This window comes from Paroedura picta, chromosome 7 (assembly GCF_049243985.1).
Source record: "Paroedura picta isolate Pp20150507F chromosome 7, Ppicta_v3.0, whole genome shotgun sequence".
In the NCBI taxonomy this organism is placed as follows: Eukaryota; Metazoa; Chordata; class Lepidosauria; order Squamata; family Gekkonidae; genus Paroedura; species Paroedura picta.
The window spans coordinates 96958844-96983166 of record NC_135375.1 but is presented as its reverse complement, the minus strand read 5'-3'; the positions used below and the strand labels follow the sequence as shown (position 1 = coordinate 96983166).

Genomic DNA, 24323 nt, shown 5'->3' with positions numbered 1-24323 from the left:
TGGGAACCTCAGTGCCCCAACTCCTATGCAGGAGCATAAATCTGGGGCGGATGAGGTGCAGCAGGCCAAATGCTCCCCTGTATGGGTGCAGGAAGAGGTGGGGCAATCTGCCATGACTAAAACTCCAGACTGCAGCCTGGCATGAAACTCCAGTGCGTAAACGGTCCATAATAGGTAATCACAGGCCCATATTTCATTCTCTGTGGAATTAACTAATTGTCCATGCAGTTTTCAAGCAAAGAGAAAAGATGTGTACATGTGGAGGAGCTGTCGTTCCAGACTGAGAGCATGCAGCAAATCTAACAGCTTTATAGAAGAAGAAGATGAGCTGGCATTTTATACCCCGCTTTTCACTACCCAAAGGATTCTAAATCAGCTTACAAACACCTTTCCAGTCCTCTCCCCACAACAGACACTGACAGAATTACTCTTCAAGATCAGCTCTAAGAGAACTGTGACTAGCCCAAGGTCACCAAGCTGGCTGCACGTGGAGGGGTGGGGAATCAAACCCGGTTCTCCACATTAGAAGCCGCTGCTCTTTAACCACTACACAACACTGGCACGTACCAGTCACTTATTTGGGTTTAGCTTTCTAGGTTCACTTGATTCTCAGAGCCAGGGAGATTATGGGTTAAACCACTAGTATTACTGCTTGAACTACCTTCAGTTGTCTCCTCAAACCAGTGATTCTGAGGACACAAGAAGCAGAGAATCAGTGCCTGACCCCAAATTTACTTTGTTTCAAACCCATGGTGCCTGACAGTCCTTCAGTTTTTAGTCCAGAAATTACAGACTGCTTCTGTGACAGATTTTCCTGACTTTATTTCATGTTATCTATTTCATAGGAATCTTAATTTTAGCAAGTGGAATCTTGGACACAGTGCTGCAGAACACGTCATTCTCAGTCGTGATCACGTTCTTGCCAGCAGTGTTTCTCATTGCTGCTAAATGCCCCCCCCCATATGATTCTTCTTAGAAACACCCCTGAATTCTGGCTGTTGTCAAATCAGCACCTTGCAACTTTTTCTTTGTGCTGCTTTTACAGGTTAATCCTATTCACTTCTCTCCTAAGGAAGGAGAAGATGATAGTCACACCCCGGTCCTGCCACTATTAGTACACACATTCCTGCATGCCTTTGCAAGGACTGGCTTAGCAGTCTAAGGGCTGGCTTAGCAGTGAAGTCCACAGAGATGAAGGGAGGAGTTTGTCTTGCCTCCTTCCAATATATATTATGATCTGTCCATCAATTCTGAGTATAACCAGTATCACTATTCACTAATGAGGATATTTGAGGAATGTTGGCTAGCTAGGATAGCTATGTCCTGCTTTACCAAGTATCTTGGCTCTGACATCGTCTAATTACACTGCTATTTATTCGTAAAAAGATTAGCCCGTCTAAATTTTAGATACAAATAACTAGCATAAATCTCATAAAATTAAAGTAGTTTAGAATTGACACAGCTCTCTTTACAAGAAATAATTTAAAATCTACCTAAAAAGTATTTTGATTAAAAAAAAGAGCCTATAGGGTTGGGTTCGAGGAAACCTCTCTTACTAAAGGATTCATAATGGCAAAGCCTAGTGATGAAAGCTCTCTTCTGTCTCTTGAAGTATTATGTCAGTTTATGAAATGAGGACAGCTGGGCTACTCCAGCCTATGCTAATAGCTAGAGAGGATCTTCGCAAGACTGGGAGTGGATGTGGAGAAAGGCAGGAGTGGTGCTTAATTTACTTCCCATTCCAAGTCAGGTAAAGATAATCTTCTACTCATAGGTTTAAAGTGTATGTTTGTTTTTCAAGAGGTCAGGTTTGCAGTGGCATTAAATGTATAGTTTGGCCTTGAGATGTTTTGGAAGGAAATCAGGTTATAATGTAATACATAGTTAAGAATTAGACTTCATAGCTGAAATCCAGCACTTTGAATTGTGCATGGCAGTTAACAAGTAGAGTTGCCATAAGTAGGTGAACCTGTTCCTCATCCCCATAAGATTCATGTGGTGTGTTCTTGATAAGACACTAGATGTGCTGTATTACAGTGGTACCCAACCCCCAGGCCACGCCCTGGTGCCGGGTCGCGAAGGCCTCGGCACCAGGCTGCAGCTCCCTCTCCCTGCCCCCTCCCACAGCGAGAAGCTTGCCAGGCCGCGAGCAAATCGGCCGCCAAAGTGGCCGATTAGCTTGCGGCCTGGCAAGCTTCTTGCTGCGGGGGGGGGGGAGGGAAGAGCGGCCGCCAGCACTCTGCCGGTGCAAATGCGCATGCAGAGCCGCTGTGCACACGCGTTTGCTGCTCTGCCGGGCACAAACGCACATGCATGACTGCTCCACGCATGCACATTTGCGTAGGGGCTGCCGCATATGCGCAGGGCCCTGGGTTGCCCTCTTCTCCCACCCATCGGCAGCGGTCTGCACTGCAAAAAAGGTTGCGGCCCGCTGCTGTAGTAGACTACCTTGTCCAGAAAACTTAACCAGGGTTGACAGAACAGTCCAGGGAAGCTGAATAAATAAATGAGTTAGCAAAAACACTTAACGGGCATCAATAACAGAAACTGACTAGACCCCCAAGTATTTAGTAGTTTTACCAACGCATGAATCTTCCACAGTTCTGAAAACTGACTAGATCATGAATTTGAAAGGCCATCCTAAGTAGTCCATAGGTCTTGAGTTAAAAGATTCTGTAGTCCTACCTGACAATAAGCTGGGTGTGACAAAGGTTATATAGCAATACATCCCACTTTCATGTCATTTGTAGCGCAATTAGTATAATACCACAAATCCATTGTGTGACCTTTGTATATCGCATCAAGCTCTGGGATAAATGTATACTTGCGGTAGAGTCCGGAGCTGTGCTGAAAAATGTGGTCTTCCATCTTGCAGATGTTCCTTGGCATAAAGTAGCTGTCAGACAGTATAGTCAAGTCCTTGATCTTAGCTAGGGAGTCTTTAAGATGGCATGGTGCTCAGTCCCAGTACAGGACTACTTTGGAGAAAGATGTGGGATGTATGTTTGGAAAAGAACAGCTATCCAGATTCTTGGCTTTTTTGTAATAGTTCCTACTCCAACCAGCTTGGTGTAGTGGTTGAGAGTGCTGACATATAATCTGGCGAGCTAGGTTTGATTCCCCACGCCCCCAAATGCAGCTAGCTGGGTGACATTGGACTCACCATAGCACTGATAAAGCTGTTCTTCTGATTGAGTGGTAATACCACAGCTCTCTCAGCCTCACCAATCTCACAGGGTGTCTCTTGTGGGGAAAGGAAAGGGAAGGCGAATGTAAGCCACTTTGACAGTTTATGCACTGGAGGTTTCATGCTGGGCTGCAGGCTGGAGTTTTAGTTGTGGTGGGTTGCCCCACCTCTTCCTGCACCCACACGGGGAAGCATTTGGCCCTGTACGCCTTATCTGCCCCCGATTTGTGCTCCTGCACGGGCACTGGGGCAATGAAGTTCCCAGTACATAAACGGTCTTTGAGACTCCTTCAGGTAGAGAAAAGTGTCATATAAGAACCAACTCTTCTTCAGTAATATCAGGGCTCTCTTAGCCTCACCTCTCTCACAGGATGTCTTGTGGGGAGAGGAAAGGAAAGGCGAATGTAAGCCGCTTTGACCCATTATGCACGGGGGTTTTAGCGCACATTCGGGGTGGAATGGCGGCGACTAAAATCACGGATAACGCACGGAGCCGGCTGCAACCGGCTGCAGCTTCGGTGCATGCCGCTGAAAAAGCCGCGTCAGTGAAACGCGGAAGAAAGCGCAGCTTCCGGGTGAGCGGGGCGCAACCAGAAGCGGCGCCCGGATCGGCGCGTGCATAATCGGTTACTCTGGGTTTTGCCGCCGTCGCGCCCCGCCCCGTGTATAACCGGTATGCGTCGCGTCTTCCCCCTCCGCGTTTTCCATGTGACCCGAAATCGCCGTTTCGGCGGCCGTGCATAATGGGCCTTTGAGGCTCCTTTAGGTAGAGAAAAGCAGCATATAAGAACTACTTCTTCCTCTTCCTCCTCCTCCTCCTCCAGTAATGCTTCTGACATCTACTAGGCCATCCACTGTTCCAGCATTCTGCAGACACATTCTGTAAACATTTCCACCACTCATGTTTGTATGTATTTGTTAAATGCTTATATTCCACTCCATTAGAAGTAAAAATAAAAATAAGAACAGTTGAATTTAATATTGAAACCAGCAGAATAAGACCATTTGAGATTTACACAAATCAGTAAATCAGTAAAAAGAGCAGCCATATTTGTTTTTTTTTAAAAACACAATATCTGAACCAGTTGCTTAAAAGTTCCTAAAACATCTCTTAGAAGAGTAATAATATTGCACAAAAACAAATGAACAAAAACAGCAATGTTTAAACACCTGTTAAAATCATAGAGTTGGAAGGGGCCATACAGGCCATCTAGTCCAACCCCCTGCTCAACGCAGGATCAGCCCTAAGCATCCTAAAGCATATATACAAATATACAACACGGCAGTGTAAAACAACCAGAGCCAGGGAGGAAGAACCAAGTACTTGGCAGAATAAAACTAATTTAGCCCAGCCATGACAGCAATCAGATTGGACAAAAGGGACTCTTTGGTGACACAACAGTAAAGGCTCTTTCCCCAGTGCTCACCTACATTACCTTTTATAAAGGGGGGGGGGTAATTTGGATCAGGGCATCTGTAGATGATCTCAGCTGGCAGATATCAACATTCTTTAGAAGCTAGTCCTTCTGGTATTCACGGGTTTTGTAGATAGGCACCAACACTTTGCGTTGTTCCCAGAAGTAAACCAATAGCCAGTTAAAGCCTGGCTTTTAAAAACTCCAAGCCTGAGTGCAGAGAACCTGACTCCTGTTAACTACTCATGGGCATTCTGCTGTCACCAAGAAGTCTGTCCTTCAAGACTAGCTTTTTAAGAAGCTAGTAATTCTCTCTTTTTAGTAACATAGAAAACAACCCAGAGGCAAGATGTTTGAAGGAAGTGATCTTGTATGTATGCACAAAAGAAAGGGTAATTTTTTATTTTTATGAATCAAAAGCAAAAGGGTAGTCTATGGTGTTTCCAAATTGCATATTATATCATTCTCCACTGGGACTAAAATGTTCTCTCCCCCCCCCTTCCCCGTTTGACTGCTGTGAACTCTAAAAAGAATAGCACTGAAGCTCAGCTACTTATTTTTTTAATCTATTCATTTTATACTTCTCAGACAGATTTTTCCCTGGGGTGAAACAAAGGTTAACTGAAATTTCCTCTGTTGTGTACCTGAACGAATCAGCAGTTTGAGAAGGAAATCCCATTGATGGGCAAAGAGAGTGACAGGCTCTATTTAAAGAATTCCCCCGACTGTGTGGTAGACCAACCATGCCATGAATTTAACTGTTCCTGTGGTCCCCAAACTTGTACTAGCCAAAAGAGAGAGAAAAATGTACTTTGTTCTCCAAACGTTGCGCTAAGCTTTGAAAACCATTGAGATTTTTGAATTAACATGACCAACAGTGTCTAAGTCTTGTTATGGTGAGTATCATATTCTAAGAGAAAATACAAAAGTGGTAAACACCAAATAGACATAATACATGCATTGAGCATTTGTCTGCATTTTTGTTAAATCACTTCAAGGCGTCATTTTAAGCATGTGTTTGGTGTGGTACAAATAATTTTAAAAATCCTTTTACTGTTCTTTCACTCCCGGAAGGGGAACAGAATGGAAAGGGCATAATAAATTGAGACAGTAATGTGTTAGATGGTTAGGAAATTACCAAAATGCATAGTAGGTCTTCATGCTAAAATATATGTTTGAGGGGTTTTTTTTGTTCAGGTACTTAACAAGTTTTTTTGTATTTGAAAACAGGCTGCTTGAAATATAAAAGCACATGTCTTTATTTGGATTAAACAATCTTAATTCCTGCGTATTAAACCTTAGAGTTAGTGAACCTGCTTAAATTCCAGCCTTAACCTGCCGTGGCCCCCAGTAGGACATTCCCATCAGAGATTATAAATACCATGTCATAGCTTCCAGCTGTCAGACTTCGCTTCTGGTGACAGTCTATTCCAAGGGTAACATATTTTTCAAGCCAGGTTACAGTTGTTAGTCTGCAATTAATATATGACTTTATCTTAGCACCCCCCGCCTGGGATTTGCTAGCATTAAACATTTGAAACAGATTTTGCTTTCATTACAGATTGGGTTTCCCATTCTAGCTTTGTGGTCAATCTGATCTCATAAGGATTACTTAAAAGTGCCATGGTACATCAAGGTAATGGTACTTAAAAATGAATTGGCCAAAGCCTTACGCAGTGTGGTTAAGAAATATCTGATAAGCATTGAAGCATTGTGTGATTGCTGTGGGAAGAAAGCCTGTCGTTTTGTTAGAATTTATCTTTGACAAACTCCTTCAAATAATTCCTCAGGAAAAGTTTATGGATCTTTTCTGATTTCTTCTACTTTTATGGAATGCTAGTAGATAATTTGCTCCATCAAGAGGCTTTGTATTGTTTGATGAATAATCTCATTCACCAGAACAACACTGAGAAATCTCATATAGAGAACAGTTTTTCTTTTGAAAGTGATTTCTGTTTTCTCCAGAAATCATGCCATCATTTTACAATGTGTGTCCAAAGCCCAGATTTGCTGATGTTTTGACACTGTAGGCCAAGGGGTCTCCTTTGTCAAGCAACAGTGCAAAATAGTGTAGAAAATCACTTGAGATTTTGTTGACAGTCCTTTAATTTGTCTGGTCATAATGTAATGCAGAGCTGACTTGCACTTTCCAGTTCACATAACCGTACATAAAATCAGACCTCTTAGTCCCAAGTTGGTTGTTTGGTTGGTTCATTCATTCATTTGCTTCATTTATAATTGATCTTTTTTTTCCACAGAGGCACAAGGTGGGCATTACAGAATAACTCAAACCACTATTCTGGTTTTATCCACACACACTGAAAGGGAGGAAGGATCTACTGCCCTTTGGTCTCTTCAGTTACACAAAGTTCAGCTTTTCAGATGCATTGTATAACTTCAATTTATAATTAATGTTTTAACAAAAAGTGACTGTCCAGTTCATTTAAAAGAGAATCTAGGAGCACAGAATCAAACACACAATGTCATCTTTGAGCAAGTTGCTGAGGACAAACAATGCAACTAAATGTTTTCATTCATGGGAAATGCAACAAAAGCCGCCCAACATACGCAAAAGATTGTCAGAGGCAACCTCATGACATAATGTTCGTTTGGCTAAGGGTCTTCAACAACTTCAGCTGATTATTGTTGTGTGCATTTTCAGTAGTTAAATGCAGATGAGATGTACTTTATACTGCCATATTTTTAACAGCTGAATATAATATCTGGAACGTGCTCTATGTGGTGAGGGGCAGACGAAGAAGATGGCCATGAAGAATCCTTACATATTCTTTACTGCTAAAACTCATTAATATTTATTTATTTATATTTATTTGTTTATTTATTTGTTTATTTATTTAATTATTTTTAGATTTGTGTACTGCCGCTCCCTGATAGATCTCGCGGCGGTTTACATCGTAAAATTTAAAACAGTAAAAAAATCCCTTAATCCAATATATATACAATAAAACAATATCAAAATAACAGCAATGGACGACCTTATAATTCCTTCCCACCTTGTTCAGGGTGGGGCCCTACTCTTCCTCTAGTGAGAGCGGGAGCCAGTCTGATGGAACTTGGGATCCAGTTGGAGAACCCGGGACTCTGCCCCGGCCTCAACCATATGTCTGGCAGAAGAGCTCCGTCTTGCAGGCCCTGCAGAAAGCTGGTAACTCCGGTAATAGTGGAGTGGTTTTGTTTCGTTTTCTGGTAATAGTGTGTGGTTTGGTTTTGTCTTCTACTTATCAGGATTTGTCTGGCTCTGAAGGAAAATTCAAAACTGAGTGCTGTTGCCTAGTGTGAATTAAAGAAATAGTTGCCAATTCAGACTCATCTCCATTTTTTATTGAGTGGACAAAGGGAATGCAGTAGATACAATCTTCAGCATCATCAAATTAAGCCATGCTTTTGACACAGCTCCACATGACACTCTCATATGTGAGCTAGTGAAATTTGATTGTAAATGTTTTGGAGGATAGGGTTTGGGATTGGAATGACCTTGGATTGGAATGAACTTGACCAGGAACTTGGTCTGTAAACTAAGAAATTAATTCCAGCAAACATCAAACAAAGGGAGTTACTGAATGAAATGCAGATCATGAAATGGTGGGATAATGGACTAGCCGTGCTGGGGAGGCCATGGTAATTATAAATTGAGCATTTTACCAGTAACACTAGACTCTTTCAAAAAAAGGCAAGTCTGTGCTAGTAAATTTATTCAACCAGTCAGTATGTCTTTTAAAATAAATGTTTGACAGAAGTATGGCATGCCAACTGCAAGACATAATAGTCCCTTTCTGCTCTGTACTGTGTAGAGTTTTGTTTGCCAGATTTGAAGAGAAATATAAGCAAATGGAGGGAAATTCAGAAGAAAAAATGACAGTCTTTAAAGACCTTGGAAAGCGTGCTTTATGACATTAGTTTAAGGCATCTGAGATGATCCTTGAGTAAAGAGATGAGATGCAAGAGGACTTGATGATTATCATTGTAAGAGACTGTGGCTGAAGTCTTATCCACATTAGAGCGTAATCCCTATTGAATCCAGCAGACCTTTCTTCTGAATAAACATGCCTTAGTTTGTGCCACTAATGTTGGTAATTGTGGTCAGATCCAAATTGAACTTCTGAGCTTTTTTTTTGGTATCAATTGCTGATGAAGATGAGTTTAAGTGTTCTGCACAAGATGTGACATAAGGATATGAGAAATTGGTACCTCCTATTTGCTCTTCCCCCCTTCAAGGATCGCTGCCTTGTTGTGGCAAGGGGGCTTGCGTAGTTCAGTGAAGCTATGAGCTATACCGTGCAGGGTCACCCAAGACGGACAGGTCATAGCTGAGAGCTCTGACAAAAGGTGATCCACTGGAGAAGGAAATGGCAAACCACTCCAGTATCTTTGCCATGAAAACTCTATGGACAGTTCCAATAGGCATAACGATATGACGCCGGAAGATGAGCCCCTCAGGTCGGAAGGTGTCCAATATGCTACTGGGGATGAGCAGACGGCTAGTACGAGTACCGCCAGAATGAATGAAGCGACTGGGCCAAAGCCGAAAGGACGCTCAGTTGTAGAAGTAACTGGTGGCGAAAAGACAGTCCGATGCTGTAAAGATTTTTATTCCATAGGAACCTGGAACGTGAGATCCATGAATCAAGGCAAGCTGGACGTGGTCAAACAAGAAATGACAAGACTGAACATCGACATTTTAGGAATCAGTGAACTAAAATGGACAGGAATGGGTGAATTTAATTCAGATGACCATCAGGTATACTACTGTGGACAAGAATCTCGCAGAAGAAATGGAGTAGCCTTCATAATCAATAAGAGAGTAGGAAAAGCAGTCTTGGGATACAATCCCCAAAATGACAGAATGATCTCAGTTCGAATCCAAGGCAAACCATTCAACATCACAGTGATCCAGGTCTATGCCCCAACCACTGCTGCTGAAGAGGATGAAGTTGATCAGTTCTATGAAGCCCTACAACACCTTCTAGAAGCAACGCCAAAAAATGATGTGCTTATCATCATGGGGGATTGGAATGCTAAAGTAGGAAGCCAAAAGATAACCGGGATAACAGGCAAGTTTGGCCTTGGAGTACAAAATGAAGCAGGGCACAGGCTGGTAGAATTTTGTCAAGAGAATACAATGGTCATAGCAAACACTCTTTTCCAACAACCCAAGAGACGACTCTACACATGGACATCACCAGACGGTCAACACAGAAATCAGATTGACTATGTGCTCTGCAGCCAAAGATGGAAAAGTTCTATCCAGTCAATAAAAACAAGACCAGGAGCTGATTGTGGTTCAGATCATGAGCTTCTTGTTGCAAAATTTAGGCTTAAATTGAAGAAAGTAGGGAAAAGCACTAGGCCACTCAGGTATGAACTAAATCATATCCCCGACGAATACACAGTAGAGGTGACAAATAGATTTAAGGAATTAGATCTGATAGACAGAGTGCCTGAAGAACTATGGACGGAGGTTCGCAACATTGTACAAGAGGTAGCAACTAAAACAATCCCAAAGAAAAAGAAATGCAAGAAATCAAAATGGCTGTCTGAGGAAGCTTTACAAATAGCTAAGGAGAGAAGGGAAGTGAAAGGCAAGAGAGAAAGAGAAAGATACACCCAATTGAATGCAGAATTCCAGAGAAAAGCTAGAAGAGATAAGAATGCCTTTTTAAATGAACAGTGCAAACAAATAGAAGAAAACAATAGAATGGGGAGGACCAGAGATCTTTTCAAGAAAATTGGAGATATGAAGAGAACGTTTCATGCAAAGTTGGGTATGATAAGGGACCAAAATGGTAGGGACCTCACAGAAGCAGAAGAGATTAAACAAAGGTGGCAAAATTATACAGAACAACTATACAAGAGCGAGCTTAACATCCCTGATGACCACACTGGGGTAGTTACTGACCTGGAGCCAGACATCCTGGAATGTGAAGTCAAATGGGCCTTAGGAAGTCTGAGCAACAATAAAGCTAGTGGTGGTGACAGCATTCCAGTTGAACTATTCAAAATCTTAAAGGACGATGCAGTAAAAGTGCTACACTCAATATGCCAGCAAATTTGGAAAACTCAACAATGGCCACAGGATTGGAAAAGGTCAGTTTACATTCCAATCCCAAAGAAGGGCAATGCCAAAGAATGTTCAAACTACCGCACCATTGCACTAATTTCTCATGCTAGCAAAGTTATGCTCAAAATCCTACAAGCTAGGCTCCAGCAATATGTGGACCGAGAACTTCCAGAAGTACAGGCAGGATTTCGAAGAGGCAGAGGAACTATAGATCAAATTGCCAACATACGCTGGATCATGGAGAAAGCTAGGGAGTACCAGAAGAACGTCTACTTCTGCTTCATTGACTATGCTAAAGCCTTTGATTGTGTGGAGCACAACAAATTGTGGCAAGTTCTTAAAGAGATGGGAATACCAGAGCATCTTATTTGTCTCTTGAGAAATTTATATGCAGGTCAAGAAGCAACAGTGAGAACTGAACATGGAATCACTGACTGGTTCAAAATTGAGAAAGGAGTTCGGCAAGGCTGTATACTGTCGCCTTGCCTATTTAACTTGTATGCAGAGCACATCATGAGAAATGCGGGATTAGAGGAGTCACAAATTGGGATCAAGATTGCAGGGAGAAATATCAACAACCTCAGATATGCAGATGATACCACTCTAATGGCAGAAAGTGAAGAGGAACTAAAGAGCCTGTTGATGCGGGTGAAGGAGGAGAGTGCCAAAGTTGGCTTGAAACTCAACATCAAGAAAACAAAGATCATGGCATCCGGCCCTCTCAATTCCTGGCAAATAGATGGGGAAGAAATGGAGATAGTGACAGATTTTATTTTCCTGGGCTCCAAGATCACTACAGATGGGGACTGCAGCAAAGAAATTAAAAGACGCTTGCTCCTGGGGAGGAAAGCTATGGCAAATCTAGACAGCATCCTAAAAAGCAGAGACATCACCCTGCCAACAAAAGTGCGTTTAGTCAAGGCTATGGTCTTCCCAGTTGCAATGTATGGCTGCGAAAGTTGGACCATAAGGAAGGCCGAGCGTCAAAGAATTGAGGCTTTTGAACTCTGGTGCTGGAGAAGACTCTTGCGAGTCCCTTGGACTGCAAGGCGAACAAACCGGTCAGTCCTAGAGGAGATCAACCCTGACTGCTCTTTAGAAGGCCAGATCCTGAAGACGAAACTCAAATACTTTGGCCACCTCATGAGAAGGAAGGACTCCCTGGAGAAGAGCCTAATGCTGGGAGCGATCGAGGGCAAAAGAAGAAGAGGACGACAGAGAATGAGGTGGCTGGATGGAGTCACTGAAGCAGTAGGTGCAAACTTAAATGGACTCCGGGGAATGGCAGAGGACAGGAAGGCCTGGAGGATCATTGTCCATGGGGTCGCGATGGGTCGGACACAACTTCGCACATAACAACAACATTTGCTCTTCTTTCCTGTACCTCCCTTGTATCCCTTTGGGGTACCTGGAAGGTAGGAGTCACTTGTGAGTGTAATTGGGCCAGTATTTCTCTCTTGTAGGGAGTTGCTTTAGACCTCTGATGGCTTCTCTTTGGGCTGTCCCATGTACCTTATGAATGTGTGGCCAGTGGTAGCAATAGTTAGGAAGATTGGTATACACCCAGAAATGGAGTTGTGCTTCCTATTTCTCCTACTAGCATGTGGGTTACTTTAGCACAATGCTGCATCAATATCATGTCGATGTTATGTTCGTGTATCTCCAAAGAGGCTTTTCTGCATGGTGCACATAGATGTTGTGCATCTTTGTATGAAAATCCTGCTAAAAACTGGTGACTGAAGAAGGATTGTTAAGATGATACATGGGAAGGTACATGTTGGGGAGAGATATTTTAGAAGTCCAGGTCTGAGGTCAGGGATTTCTGCCCCTTGCTTACCTGCGTAGAGTACACTATCCTTGAATCATAGTTGGAGGAGTTATACAATCACTAAGGACTCACTTGTAAAGGGAGATTATTTTAAACAGTCAGATAGAGATTATAAATTCTTTGACTGTGTTAAAGCAACACATTAACCACTAAATCACAATGCTACTTAATTACTGTTCCCTTACAACATTCAATTTTAGCAGAGCAGCCCTCAGTCTGTAAGAAGGATAGCAAGGTTTATTTGTTTCTTCCCATTTCAAAGTGAAATCCTGAATTTCCCAGCTAATATATTTATTAAACGTTTTATTTTAAAATAATCTGATTTGTTCTAAATCTGATTAAATGAAACATTAAATAGATACACAGAACACTAAGTAGCCCATAGAAATGAATCCTGTAAAGCATACATCTCATTCTTATTCTTCCTTACTTGACTTACAGAAAAAAAAGTTCCATTTCAAAGCTTCTTATACCCAGAGCTTTGCTAAAAGAGAGGAAAGTAGATTTCACAGAATTCTAAATCAGAAAGATTTAGTGGTTATAGGATTTGGCCATTTTATATAAAAGCTATTACATGGGTTGATGTGTAACGTTACTGAACCTTCTGTTTCAAAGGCATGATATAGGATGGCTTTGAATTTCCTGAAGAATAACTCTGCTCTTGGAATTATTCTGGGCATAAAGCCATTTACTGATAAGTCACTATTCTGAAGGCTGAGACCTGTAAATTAGCTAGAACTGTGAATACTGCATGTTTGCAGATTTCCACACAAACCCCTCAAGCTTCCTGTATCAGAACATGCCAAACAGTGATTTAAAGTTAACATCTACAACAAAGCGAAAGATGCAAATTCATGCTTTTGTTCAAAATAGGGTACCTGGAAGAGTTCTCAGTGCAACACCAATACTGCACCAATGCTTGTTTTCATCTTTGGCTGTTTGAGCGAATTGTCCTTTCCCTTGAGTGCCTTTTTGTTTTGAGCCTTTGTTGTTGTTGTTGTTGTTGTTGCTATTGTTATATCTCAAATGGCAAAACCAAGATACATGTGTAAGGCAACACAGGGTACATCAATTTACCTCTGTGTCTTGGTTGTTTGGTATATTGACAGTTTTGTTTTTAAATTAAACATAATAAATTCATAAAATAATGTGATAAAATGTGAAAAAATAAACAAAAAAACAGAGCAAAATGTTTGGCAGCATAAAATGCTTCACATAAGACAGTCCTTAGGCTAGTTGCAGACTGTAAAAGTGATTTTTTAAAAGTTGTCCCTTAAATTAAAAGCCTGGTGTAAAAAAGTTTGGACCAGAGTCTAAAAGTAGAGAGGGACTTTCCACAGGTGAGGTGCCACACTGAAAAAACTGTTTCCCTGACCACCCCCTACCTCATATTTTCAGGCTGAGAGTGAAAGGACCAGGACATGAGATGAAGATCTTAGTATGGGAGGAGTATCCTGGTGTTAAGCTGTTTTAGACTTTGAAGGAAAGAACCAACACTTTGGATTGTGCCTGGAGACAGCTGGAAGTCAATGCTACATTAGCATGTGTCTGCACTAGACTTAGTAGCTAATCTAAGCAGTCCTTCAGTGGTAATACTAAACAAATAATGCCAGATATAGGGATCAGCATCATACCAAACGAGTAGATCTGTCAACAGTTGTTTCCAAATTTTCATTGTCATTGCTTCTGTGCAGTCTTATATGGGACTGCATGCAGTCTTATATGGGACTGTCAGCTACCGAGAAGAGCTTCCAAACTTTTCTGATGAGGTTTCTAGGCCAAGCTGCCTATCCATCCTCAAAATCCCGGGACACACCCGCTTCCCTGGTCTTCGCCCCAGGTCTCGTCCGGTTCCTCAAATGTCCCGCCAGTGGCCAGCCAGCCAGAGCCAACACCATGCAGGTGCATAAAAGATGAGCGGCGTGCGGGAGGCTTGAGGGAGAGGCACGCAGGAAACAAGGTGAAGCCAAAGGGAGGAAGGCTGCCGCCGCACGCACCACCACCTCAAGCGCTGCCGCCACCGCCACAAGAGTGATGGCGTGTCCCGCCTTACAGCCCAAAAATTCTGGTCACCTTATTCTAGGCTCTGTAGTGTACCCTCTTCCCATTGTCTGTAGAGGTTCTTTTTCTAACCTAAAGAGTCACGTGATGGAGGTGGGGCTGAGCACTTCTTCCATAAGTTCTCTTCTTGCTGCTGTGTGGCGAGGACGTGTTTCTATACTGCTTCCTTGTGGGGCCTCAGAAATAAAACAATACGGATTTTCCAAGAACAGGGAAGGGTTTCATCTACAAATCAGTAGTACGGCTCTATTTATGAAGTACAGGAAATACAGAGTAAAAATGGCCCAAAATTATTATAATTTTTCATGCCTCTTGTCTGGGAGAGGGACACAATAAGCTACGATCCCAATTTGTTGACACTGTACTCCTAAAACACATGAGGGGAGAGCAACAAGGCTTAAAGCCACATTTTGGTGGAAAACTCTTCACGTCCCAGATCCCTGTGGGGAAAGACAGGTTGAAATAGATAAGGGTGTGAGAGCCCATTTGGCGACTTCGACACTGACACTCTCATTATCAGAACTGTGAACTCATGTCTCCGCTCCAAGATTGGTGTCAGATTAACCTCTGAAAAGGCTAAAAGGAGAGCCAAACACTCAAACCACAATCCGGCCCAATTGCTGTCACAACAGAGCCGTTAAAGATCCCCTTGGAATCAACAGTCTTCATCCCCATAGAAATGTAGCATGCCTGCTTGAGATCATTAATCCTTCCCACCTCTGACATTCGGTCTCTCCTTGGAGTCGAGCTTCGACATCAGTGATCTTCAAATCGTCCCTGACAGCACCACAGTTCATTGCTGGGACTTGATGTCAACTCATTTTCACTTCCAAAGATGCCCTCACCATTAAGAAGGGCATTAAGCCCCCATATTCCTCTGGAGTTGACGTCTTCACGCTGATTCCTATGGGCCCACCTGCATCAAAGGATGACCAGATCTACAGCCACCAGATCAGTGGCCATCTCAGTAAAATCAGTGGGCACAATGGACAGGCTCTATATCTGTGGCCACTTGTAAAATATTCTGCAGGATTAATATGGGACCACCAATACCACTCAGATGGGGGTTCTCTCCAACATGGTTTTGACTCATACACTCTACCAAATTTCCAAAGCACTCTTGGAGAGGACTTCAATGCCATCTCCTGATGATATGGTCAGCTCCGTCTCCAACAGATGTATTTGGAGCAGTTGATCCACATGGCGAAAGCCCTGGATCTAGAATTTAATGTATAATGAAGGTTTTATACATCCCTGACGTGGACCCTGAGGCACTCCTACTGTTGCGAAGAATACAGGACATAGCTAAAGAAGTTGGAAACCCTATACAGGCTAATTTTACAATGATCATCAGCCACTACCAAATGTTACTATGGGAAAAGGTGTCACAGTTTTTCGAGTTGCTGCCTGTTGATAAGCAGTGCTACTATGATCCGCATTGGAGAAGGGCAAAAATTAAGGAAATAGCAGCTTAGTGCTGCAAGGCATGGAGCAGATTGTAATAGCATCATGTCAGTGGCCTCTGGCATTGCCCTACAGAGATATTCATGGTTATGCTCCTCAGCTCAAGACCTGTTTAGTGAACCAACTTGGTTTTGGATCAGGTTAGGAAGAATGAGTTGACAACCAAATCCCTGGACACAACTCATAGTTCATCAAGACCTTTTAAACAAAGATATTTGCCAAGGCAGAGGTATCCCCGCAGACTTGGCTGGGGAGAAGTCGGCACCTGGCTGAGAGTACTCAGTTTTTGCAGCCCCAGCTGAGACTGTGTAGAGCTCAGCTCACACCGCCCCAGCTGATTGGTATAACTGAATATCCCTGAATAAAACCAAATGGCTTTTATTCAGGTTCAGCTGCATCAATAGCCAATCAGATCTTCTGAACTGTAATCAGCTTAAAGAATAATTTAAAATACTTATAAGGTATCTTTGGGGTATTTTTTTCCAGCTCAGATTAGTTGAATTCACACCCCTGTCCCCCTTCTAGGGACTTGCTATTCTCTGCTCTGAGTCTTTTTAAGAAAGGGTGGAATAAAAAATTGAAATATTAAATAAATGTGGGACTTCACAGAAGCCATGATGATGAAAACGGGGTTGTACTTACCTGTTTTTCATTGAATTGCTGCCTGAATAAGCACGCATCTGTCCTTCCTTTCCTCATCGTGGGCTGCCAAACATGCATGCGCCTCCTCGCTGTGGCAAAGGGATCTGAAGGAAGGGGTGCTCATCTTTCATATGACTCCTTAGGTGGGAAATGGGATTTCTGTAGACGAGCTTAGAAACTTCTTCAAAGCTCTTCTCGGTGGATGAGAAAGCTCTTCCTACCTCAAAGGAAGCTAGAAAAGCTTCAAAGCTCTTCTCGGTGGATGGCCTGCAATCATGCAGTCCCATGTGTGCTTGCATGGAAGGCCACTTAATGAACAGTGGTTACAGGTAAGTGTAACCCCGTGTTTTTTTTTTTGCTTTCAGGAAACCCTTCCTGCGTCATTGTCTCTATTGCAGAAATTTTAAGTGTTGTACAGGATTCTCTGGAGTGTTCTGGAAGCCATGCTTTCTTTCTGTTGGGTCTTTCTGAGTAAACATAAGGGAGATCTGCAAAACACCAAACATGCCCTTGTAGTTGTATACTGCAGGAGAAGATTGGAAATGGTATTCATGTTGTCCTTCAGGGAAGCCTGGTTACCATTATGGATCTTCTCATTTAGGAAATCTAGTGGTGGTTGTTTACTAGGAATTACAAAGCTCCCTGGTACACAGCTTGAAAAATACGGTAAAATGTTTGGGCCTGTATCATTATCTATCATTGCTGAAGTTACTTATTATTTACATCCTATTTTTTTCCCCAAAATGAGATTTTAAACATAATGTGAAATGTATTTTTTTAAATAGTTTTTCAATTCAACCCTAATGAATTAATATATTTTAAAATATCTGTTTTACAGGTGAAGGTGGACCAGACTGGGCCATCAGTGATAAAGATTTAGAGGTAAATTAGTACAGTTTTACAGCATATATTTTTTCTCTTACTGACCCACAGACATGTGTTATACACACAGAGTATCTCAACTAAATATTTGTGTACAAGACATACTAAAATGATTAGTAGTTTATGGAATGTACATAGGAGTGTTTCAGTCAGTATATATAAAACGATCTGTGATTTTTGATCCCTTGTTTACATTTATTTGTTTGTTGTTTGTTTGTTTATTTATTTATTAAATTTCTATACCACCAAACTCACAGACCAGCCGGCTCACAAAGCAGGGTAAAGACAGCAAGATTACCATCTCACCAATAAAAATACAATAGAATGCAATACAACAATGGTCGCCAAGATCGCGACCACAACAATCCATTACTAGACCCCTGGTTCCTCATTCTCCTGTCCTGGCAGTGTCAAACAGATCTAAAATTAGGGGTGATGGTAGGCCCTGGAAGGGGGGGGGGCAGATGTCCTATGCCATGCTTTTTCTCCTGGATGTTGTAATTAATGTCATTGGCTACCAGTCATGGTAGCAGTAAGAACATTAATATTGCATTGATCTGAAAGGATAAAGATGGTTTTAGGAATAAAGAAATTATAGTCACATTGACATTATTGGCTTATTTAAGTAGAAATTTGTGGGGATAAATTAGGTCTTATTTGGTACTACTGAATCTGTGACCTGGTTTAAATTATACCTTACAATAAATTTATTCTTCGTATATGTGGGGTGGGGCCATGGCTCAGTGGATAAGTATCTCTTTGACGTGCAGAAGGGGTCAGGTTCAGTCCCTGGCATCTCCAGCTAAAAGGATTGATAAATGATATGAAAGATCTCCAACATTGAGTTGGATCTAGGCCTACCTTGCTTACAGACTGAATTTCAGAAAGTAAAGTTAGAATTTAACATGAATTTGTAGCCTTTTAAATTGTGCTAGAACAAGATTGGAGAAATAAGTAATGGGATTCTTTCTGAATTAGGCCTACAATTTCCAGGTCCTTTTTAGGGTTTGGCTTTTTTACTTTGCAAAATTATTTTCCAACAGGGACACTTTAGTTCAGGGTGGCAGAGCTTGACAACACATCCCATTAAGAGCTCTGGTCATGTTTCAGCTGATACAGCAGGCAGTTATTGCATTGGTGAATTATGTAAATTTGTACCAGCCAGTCTTTGGCCAGGTCACCACTAAGAATTCAGACGTCAAAAATATTGACAGGTATTTAGATTCTTGTGAAGGGGGTGGGGGTGGGGAAAGTTAATCACATTCTTCGTTGAACTGTTCTCTGCCCTTCTAAATATGGCTTTCTGTTTTGCTTCCATGTGTTTCTGGAATTTCACTTTGAATTTTGAAGCTTTCTGCAAAATTCTTATTTCTCTTGTGTATCCGCTCACTCATCAACAGCCTTTTACATCTGTACACACATTTTCTTGACCTTTAGCTCTGTCCAGAAATAACTAGCGCAGTATGTGCTCCTCTAACTGAATAACATGGTCACTATCAACTGTAGCCTTCTGTATTAGAAAGACAGTGGGTGCCCATTACGGCCATTGACTATATCGTACCAGCCAAATAAATAAGAAACAACCACCACATCTCACTGCAAAATGGTATTGCAGGTGGTCTGAGAAACATTTTGAGAGAATGCGCTGGTTTAAACACTCTTATTTCCAGTCATATTCAAATGACCATGGGTAAGATCAAGTATCTTCTTGTCAGTGAAGATTTTTTCTTGATTCTTTATGCACTCCAATTCGGAAGTACTTCAGTGGATATTGCTGTTATGAGCTTATTCTCTTAAATAATTTTTGCAAAAAACCTGATACATTTTGCAAATGTTGGAATGCCTTCACTATAACTCTTATTGTGACTTGTGGATTACCCCTATTTTAACTAAATCATCTTTGTCTGCAATAAAAGACAATATTTGTTGGTGAGTAGAGATCCAAGGATTACATCAGCAGTGGCCAAGTATCTCTTCACCATTTGCTGCCAAAGATCATTAGATCAAAAGACCTTGACGGAAAGAAGAAGAGCTGAAGAAGCCAGGATGTCCTCAGTCTCAAATGCTCACTCTTCTCCCTGTATCCATTACCTATTGAAGACGTTCTGTGGTAGAGCAAACTGTAAATGGCAGCGATGAGTACAGAGTGACTTTACAGAAAGCAAAAATGTAACCTATAAAACTTTTTTTTAAATGCTTCTTCCCGTTGTAGTTTCTGTAGTCATGAATAAGTACAGGACTTTTGGTCTAATAATTTCTTCCTGTTTCTTTAGGCACAGATTGATAACTATGTTCCTGTGCGTCGTAACAACAGATACTACATGCCAGACAAAAATGTCACTTGCAGAAATTGTGATAAAAGAGGTCACTTGTCAAAAAATTGTCCAACTCCAAAGGTAAATACAAAGTTTGGATTTGTCTACAAAGAGAATCATTTGTAAGTGTTGTTTGCCATTTCCTGGCTTTAAGGCCCTGTCTAGAATTAATTTTTCTGAAGGGGCATCATGAGAAGTTTATTAGGGAATAGTGATAGTGATGGGTTAAACTCTCCTCCAAAGTTTGACAACTCAGGTGAACAGTTTGGATTCAGGTGAACAGTTTGGATTCGATAGCTGTCTCCTATGTTGTTTCATTCTGTGACAGAGGTTAGTCACCACTATCTTGTCTCTTCATCATATATTCACTGCCTTCCAGAACTATGAGGTTATTTTTCCTTGGCCTTGGGGAAAAAGTTAAGTTTACAGGTGGTGGGGAGCTTGGTAAAATGCAACATAGGAGAATCCTGAGGTGCAGTAACTGAAACTCATCTATGTGATAATGAAAACAAAGTCCTGGCACAAACTGCGGAAATAGTGGTGATGGAGTAGTAAGTAGTATGTTCGTAGCTATAATCGACGCACCACAAGTCTTCCTCCATATATAATCTATATTGTTCCTATTTCTTGATCACCCTAAGATTTTTAAAAAATGCTTCTCCCCATGGTAGTTTCTGTAGATGTGACTTGCTTGAGCATTCTTCCTAAAGAAGGGAATTTTGCAATCATGTGGTAGATGTTGTAGAGAGTTTCTTAAGGTGGTCTCTTAACTACTTTTCAGACCACAGGAACCTACATCTCCCTCAATAAAGCATTTACTAACCGCTGTGCCCAGGCCCACAAATCCATTTAATGAGGTGTCAAGAAGTATCTGCCCTTCTCAATGCAATTTTCATTGTGCATTGGAAGTATTGGCAAAGGATGAAATAGTTGAGACCTGTAATATATTTCAGTAAGAACTGTTTTAGCTAGTAGGCTTGGTCTTATTTATTTGTTGAGGTTAAGAACTTAAAAGTAAACATGAATGAAAACTTCAGCATAAACATAATGCTTGGTTTGGTGTCATGTGTGGATTCAGCCAGATAACTAAGGCATCATCGGAATCCCACCTACCCTGGACAAGGACCCGAGATGAGCCCAGCCCATGTTGGGAGGAAGTAAGCCATCAGTCCATTAGGAAATTCCCTGGTGGTTATATTGGCCAGTCCATCTCTGACCTGATAAACACTTTCCATGTCAGATGAGTGAGATGCCCAATATATAAAAAACGGTTCTTGAAAAATCTTTGTCTCTCTTTGAACTTCAGTCTGGCTGCAGGTAAGCTGTCTGAGCAGGTTCTTCCCTCTGAACACTGGCATAGATGGTGTATATGACTGTAGTTAATGCCACAGCGTTGGCAAACCCAGCCTAGTTGTTTCTAGTTGCTAGCTGCCTCTGAGGCCCTGATTGGATAGATATAATTATTTTAAATAACATTCATAAACCTAGCTTAGATCATTCTTCATCTTTATGATTGCTAGCAGGTAAGATCTCATTCCGGAGCTAACAGTTCTCAAGGCCTGCACAGGCTCTAAAAGCAGAACATACCATAAAGCTAACCCACCTTAGAGAGCTGTTGCTCATACATGCAGGGTTTACTATTGTACTTTCCCATGGGCTTTCTTTCTGAATTCATTCAGGAGCTTCCCTGGAAAGTATCTCCAACAATGAGATATCTTCCAACTATGAGATATCCTTTAGGTGATCAAAATACTTCTGAATTTTAGATATTATTGTTTTTCTGAGATCTTTGTGATGGCTCAGAAGTCTAATTTTTAAAGTATACACTTCCTGAGAGGCAAAAGTTTCCCCCATAGATGGTTGTTATCTTTGCTTCACTGACTTAGGCAAGGAACATAGTAGTAACTGGCTGTGGAGCTTTATGGAAACTCAGCAGAAAATGCTAGGAAGCATGGCCAAGTTGGCTAGGATCGATGGCACCTTCAGCTTCTTTAATATCTTTGAAGTCTATGGATCGGGGCTTTCTCAACCAGTGTTTTATGAAACCCTGGGGTTTCTTGACAGCCCTAGAAGGATTTCCCAAATGGGCTGAAGTTTATTAATTTTAAAATATATTTTAAAGATTTGTTAAATATTTATTGGGTGATATGTCCATATATGTGTTGATTTGTATTGAAATATTGTGAACTGCCGCAAGCCGGTTTCTGAGAGTGGTGGTCATACAAATCAATCAATAAATCAAATAAATAAATATAATGATGATGATGATGCAGACCCACCCAACCCTCCCAAAATGGCCAATGGTAGGCCTGGAGGGGGTAGGAAGGGGAAGTGGCCCAGATGGGCATGTACATGACTATGCTTCCCAACCATATTCTGCACAATCTCACCACTTCTGGGGGTTCTCAAAGTCTGAAGAATGTTTTAGGGGTTTCTCAGCAGTAAAAGAATTGAGAAAGGCTGCTATAGATGCAATGTCTGCTGCTATAGTTCAATCCGTAGTGCAAAATCTTGATTTGTTTGCATCTCTTTTTGTTTTGACCTCCCTTCAGAACAAAAACAGCAGCACCACTCAATGTAATCACAGACTTTTAAAACAACTCAATAAAATATTACATAGCTTGCCCAGTGCAGTAACCATAAATCACAATGTATCTACAATAACAAAACTAATATAGCATAAAAATGTAAATGTCCTTTGTTGTTAGCTGTACAGACCCACATGGTGTTCTGTTGCTACAGTGGATTGGATCCTGTAATTAGACAAGCTTGTGTAAAAGCTTGCTACAGGCAGCTTGTTGTAATTAAAATATGAAGTGGCCCCCAAAGATCCGTCATCCCTTTGTTGCATGGTTGAGTGATATAGGACTACAAGCTGTGATGGCCACTATAGCTGTCAAATTCTGTATCTACAGAGAGCTACTAAAACTCAATCTGTGAAGGAGCCTTTCTGTTTTCAGTTGCAGGCATTATCACATGTTTTTTTCACATAACCCCTGTATAATCAGAAAGAAAGATTACTTTTATGGACTTCTTGCACATCAGAATTTCTCTAGCCATTTATGAGCAGCAAAAGTAATCTTCAAGATGTTGGGTTGGTGTACTCCCTGTTCTGTGCTGCTTTCATCTTGCTTTCTGCAACAAAGGGAGACTTTTGCTACTAACATATGAAAATGGTATTGTGCAAAACAGTGATGGTTCATAGTGGATTTCAGTGTAGCTATAGTGTGTATGTTTCACTTAAGAGCAACATATACCTTAAATATCTGTGTTTTTTTCTCTCCATGTTTCTTCATAGAAAGTTCATCCATGTTGTCTGTGTGCAGAAATGGGGCACTTACAAAACACTTGCCCTGCACGGTTTTGTTTAAATTGCTGCTTGCCTGGACACTTCTCAAGAGAGTGCATAGAGAGAACTTACTGGAGTAAACATTGTAACCGTTGTGCTATGAGAGGCCATTATGCAGATGTGAGTACAACTTTACCCAACTTTAACCTGTCTTCAATACCCCTTCTGCTTATCACGGATTGGAGGTGCTCCTGTCAGCATGTCTGTTAGTACAGTTGCATTTGGCTGAGAATGTATTTGCAGAAGACCAAAGATATAAAAGTAAGATTATTGTTTTCTGTTACCTTAAATGTATTGGGTTGGATCTATTAATGGAAGGAGTGAAGAAGCACCTTTTGGATCCAGCTGGTTATATGCTTAATAATAAAATAAAAATACACTTAACAGGCCCTGTTCTTCAGGGCCTGGAAGATGAAGCTCTTCCACCAGGCATGAGGTTGAGGCCGGGTGGGGGTGGCGTGTGGGGTTGACCGGAGTTTGTTCAGGAGTCCCACCCTAGCTGAGTATCCCTTGTAATATAATAACAACTTGTGCTGATTTGTCTGGCTGGACTCAGTAGATTGTGTTGGGATAGTTTGTTTCCACCATCCTGTGGGTCACTAAATATACTGTTACTGTTTTAATGGGTTTTTTATGGGGTAATTGTTATGGTTTTAATTGTTAGCCGCCTCAAGGCAACAAAATCGTGAGAGGCGGGATATAAATCCAAGAATAAATAAATAAATAACAGCACAGTTCAGTTGCGATACCAGATTCTTTCTTTTACTTAAATACTCAATACAATTATTTTTCTTTATTGTTTTTACATTTACTTTTCAGCAAAATGTACATTTTAAAATAATCTTTATGAAATTCATTAAGAATTGTGGATGTTAATCCAGTGGATTGCCCATACACGTTTACCCATTAAGAGTATAGTGTTAAGTTTGCATATGTTAAAAATGTAATCAAAAATTCTGTATTGACTAGGAGACATTTGAGGTAAAGACCTGACCCCTATTAATTTAATTAGAGCAAGATCTATACCTAACTACTTGTATATCTCACTGTCTTGAAGTCTACTGTGAGCCTGGTGGATGAAAGCCTAAGTGGGGTATTTCA

At 41.3% G+C, this 24323-nt stretch overlaps 1 protein-coding gene across 8 annotated transcripts in view; it reads left to right on the top strand.

Moving 5' to 3' along the window:
* The window catches only part of ZCCHC7 (zinc finger CCHC-type containing 7), a 154844-nt gene that overhangs the window by 67107 nt on the left and 63414 nt on the right, over window positions 1-24323 (top strand). For all 8 annotated transcript variants that reach the window (XM_077345556.1, XM_077345557.1, XM_077345561.1 and 5 more), the window contains exons 3-5: window positions 17515-17558; window positions 19832-19954; window positions 23172-23342. In XM_077345556.1, the coding sequence (XP_077201671.1) occupies window positions 17515-17558; window positions 19832-19954; window positions 23172-23342 (338 nt within the window). The remainder of the gene's footprint in view (window positions 1-17514; window positions 17559-19831; window positions 19955-23171; window positions 23343-24323) is intronic.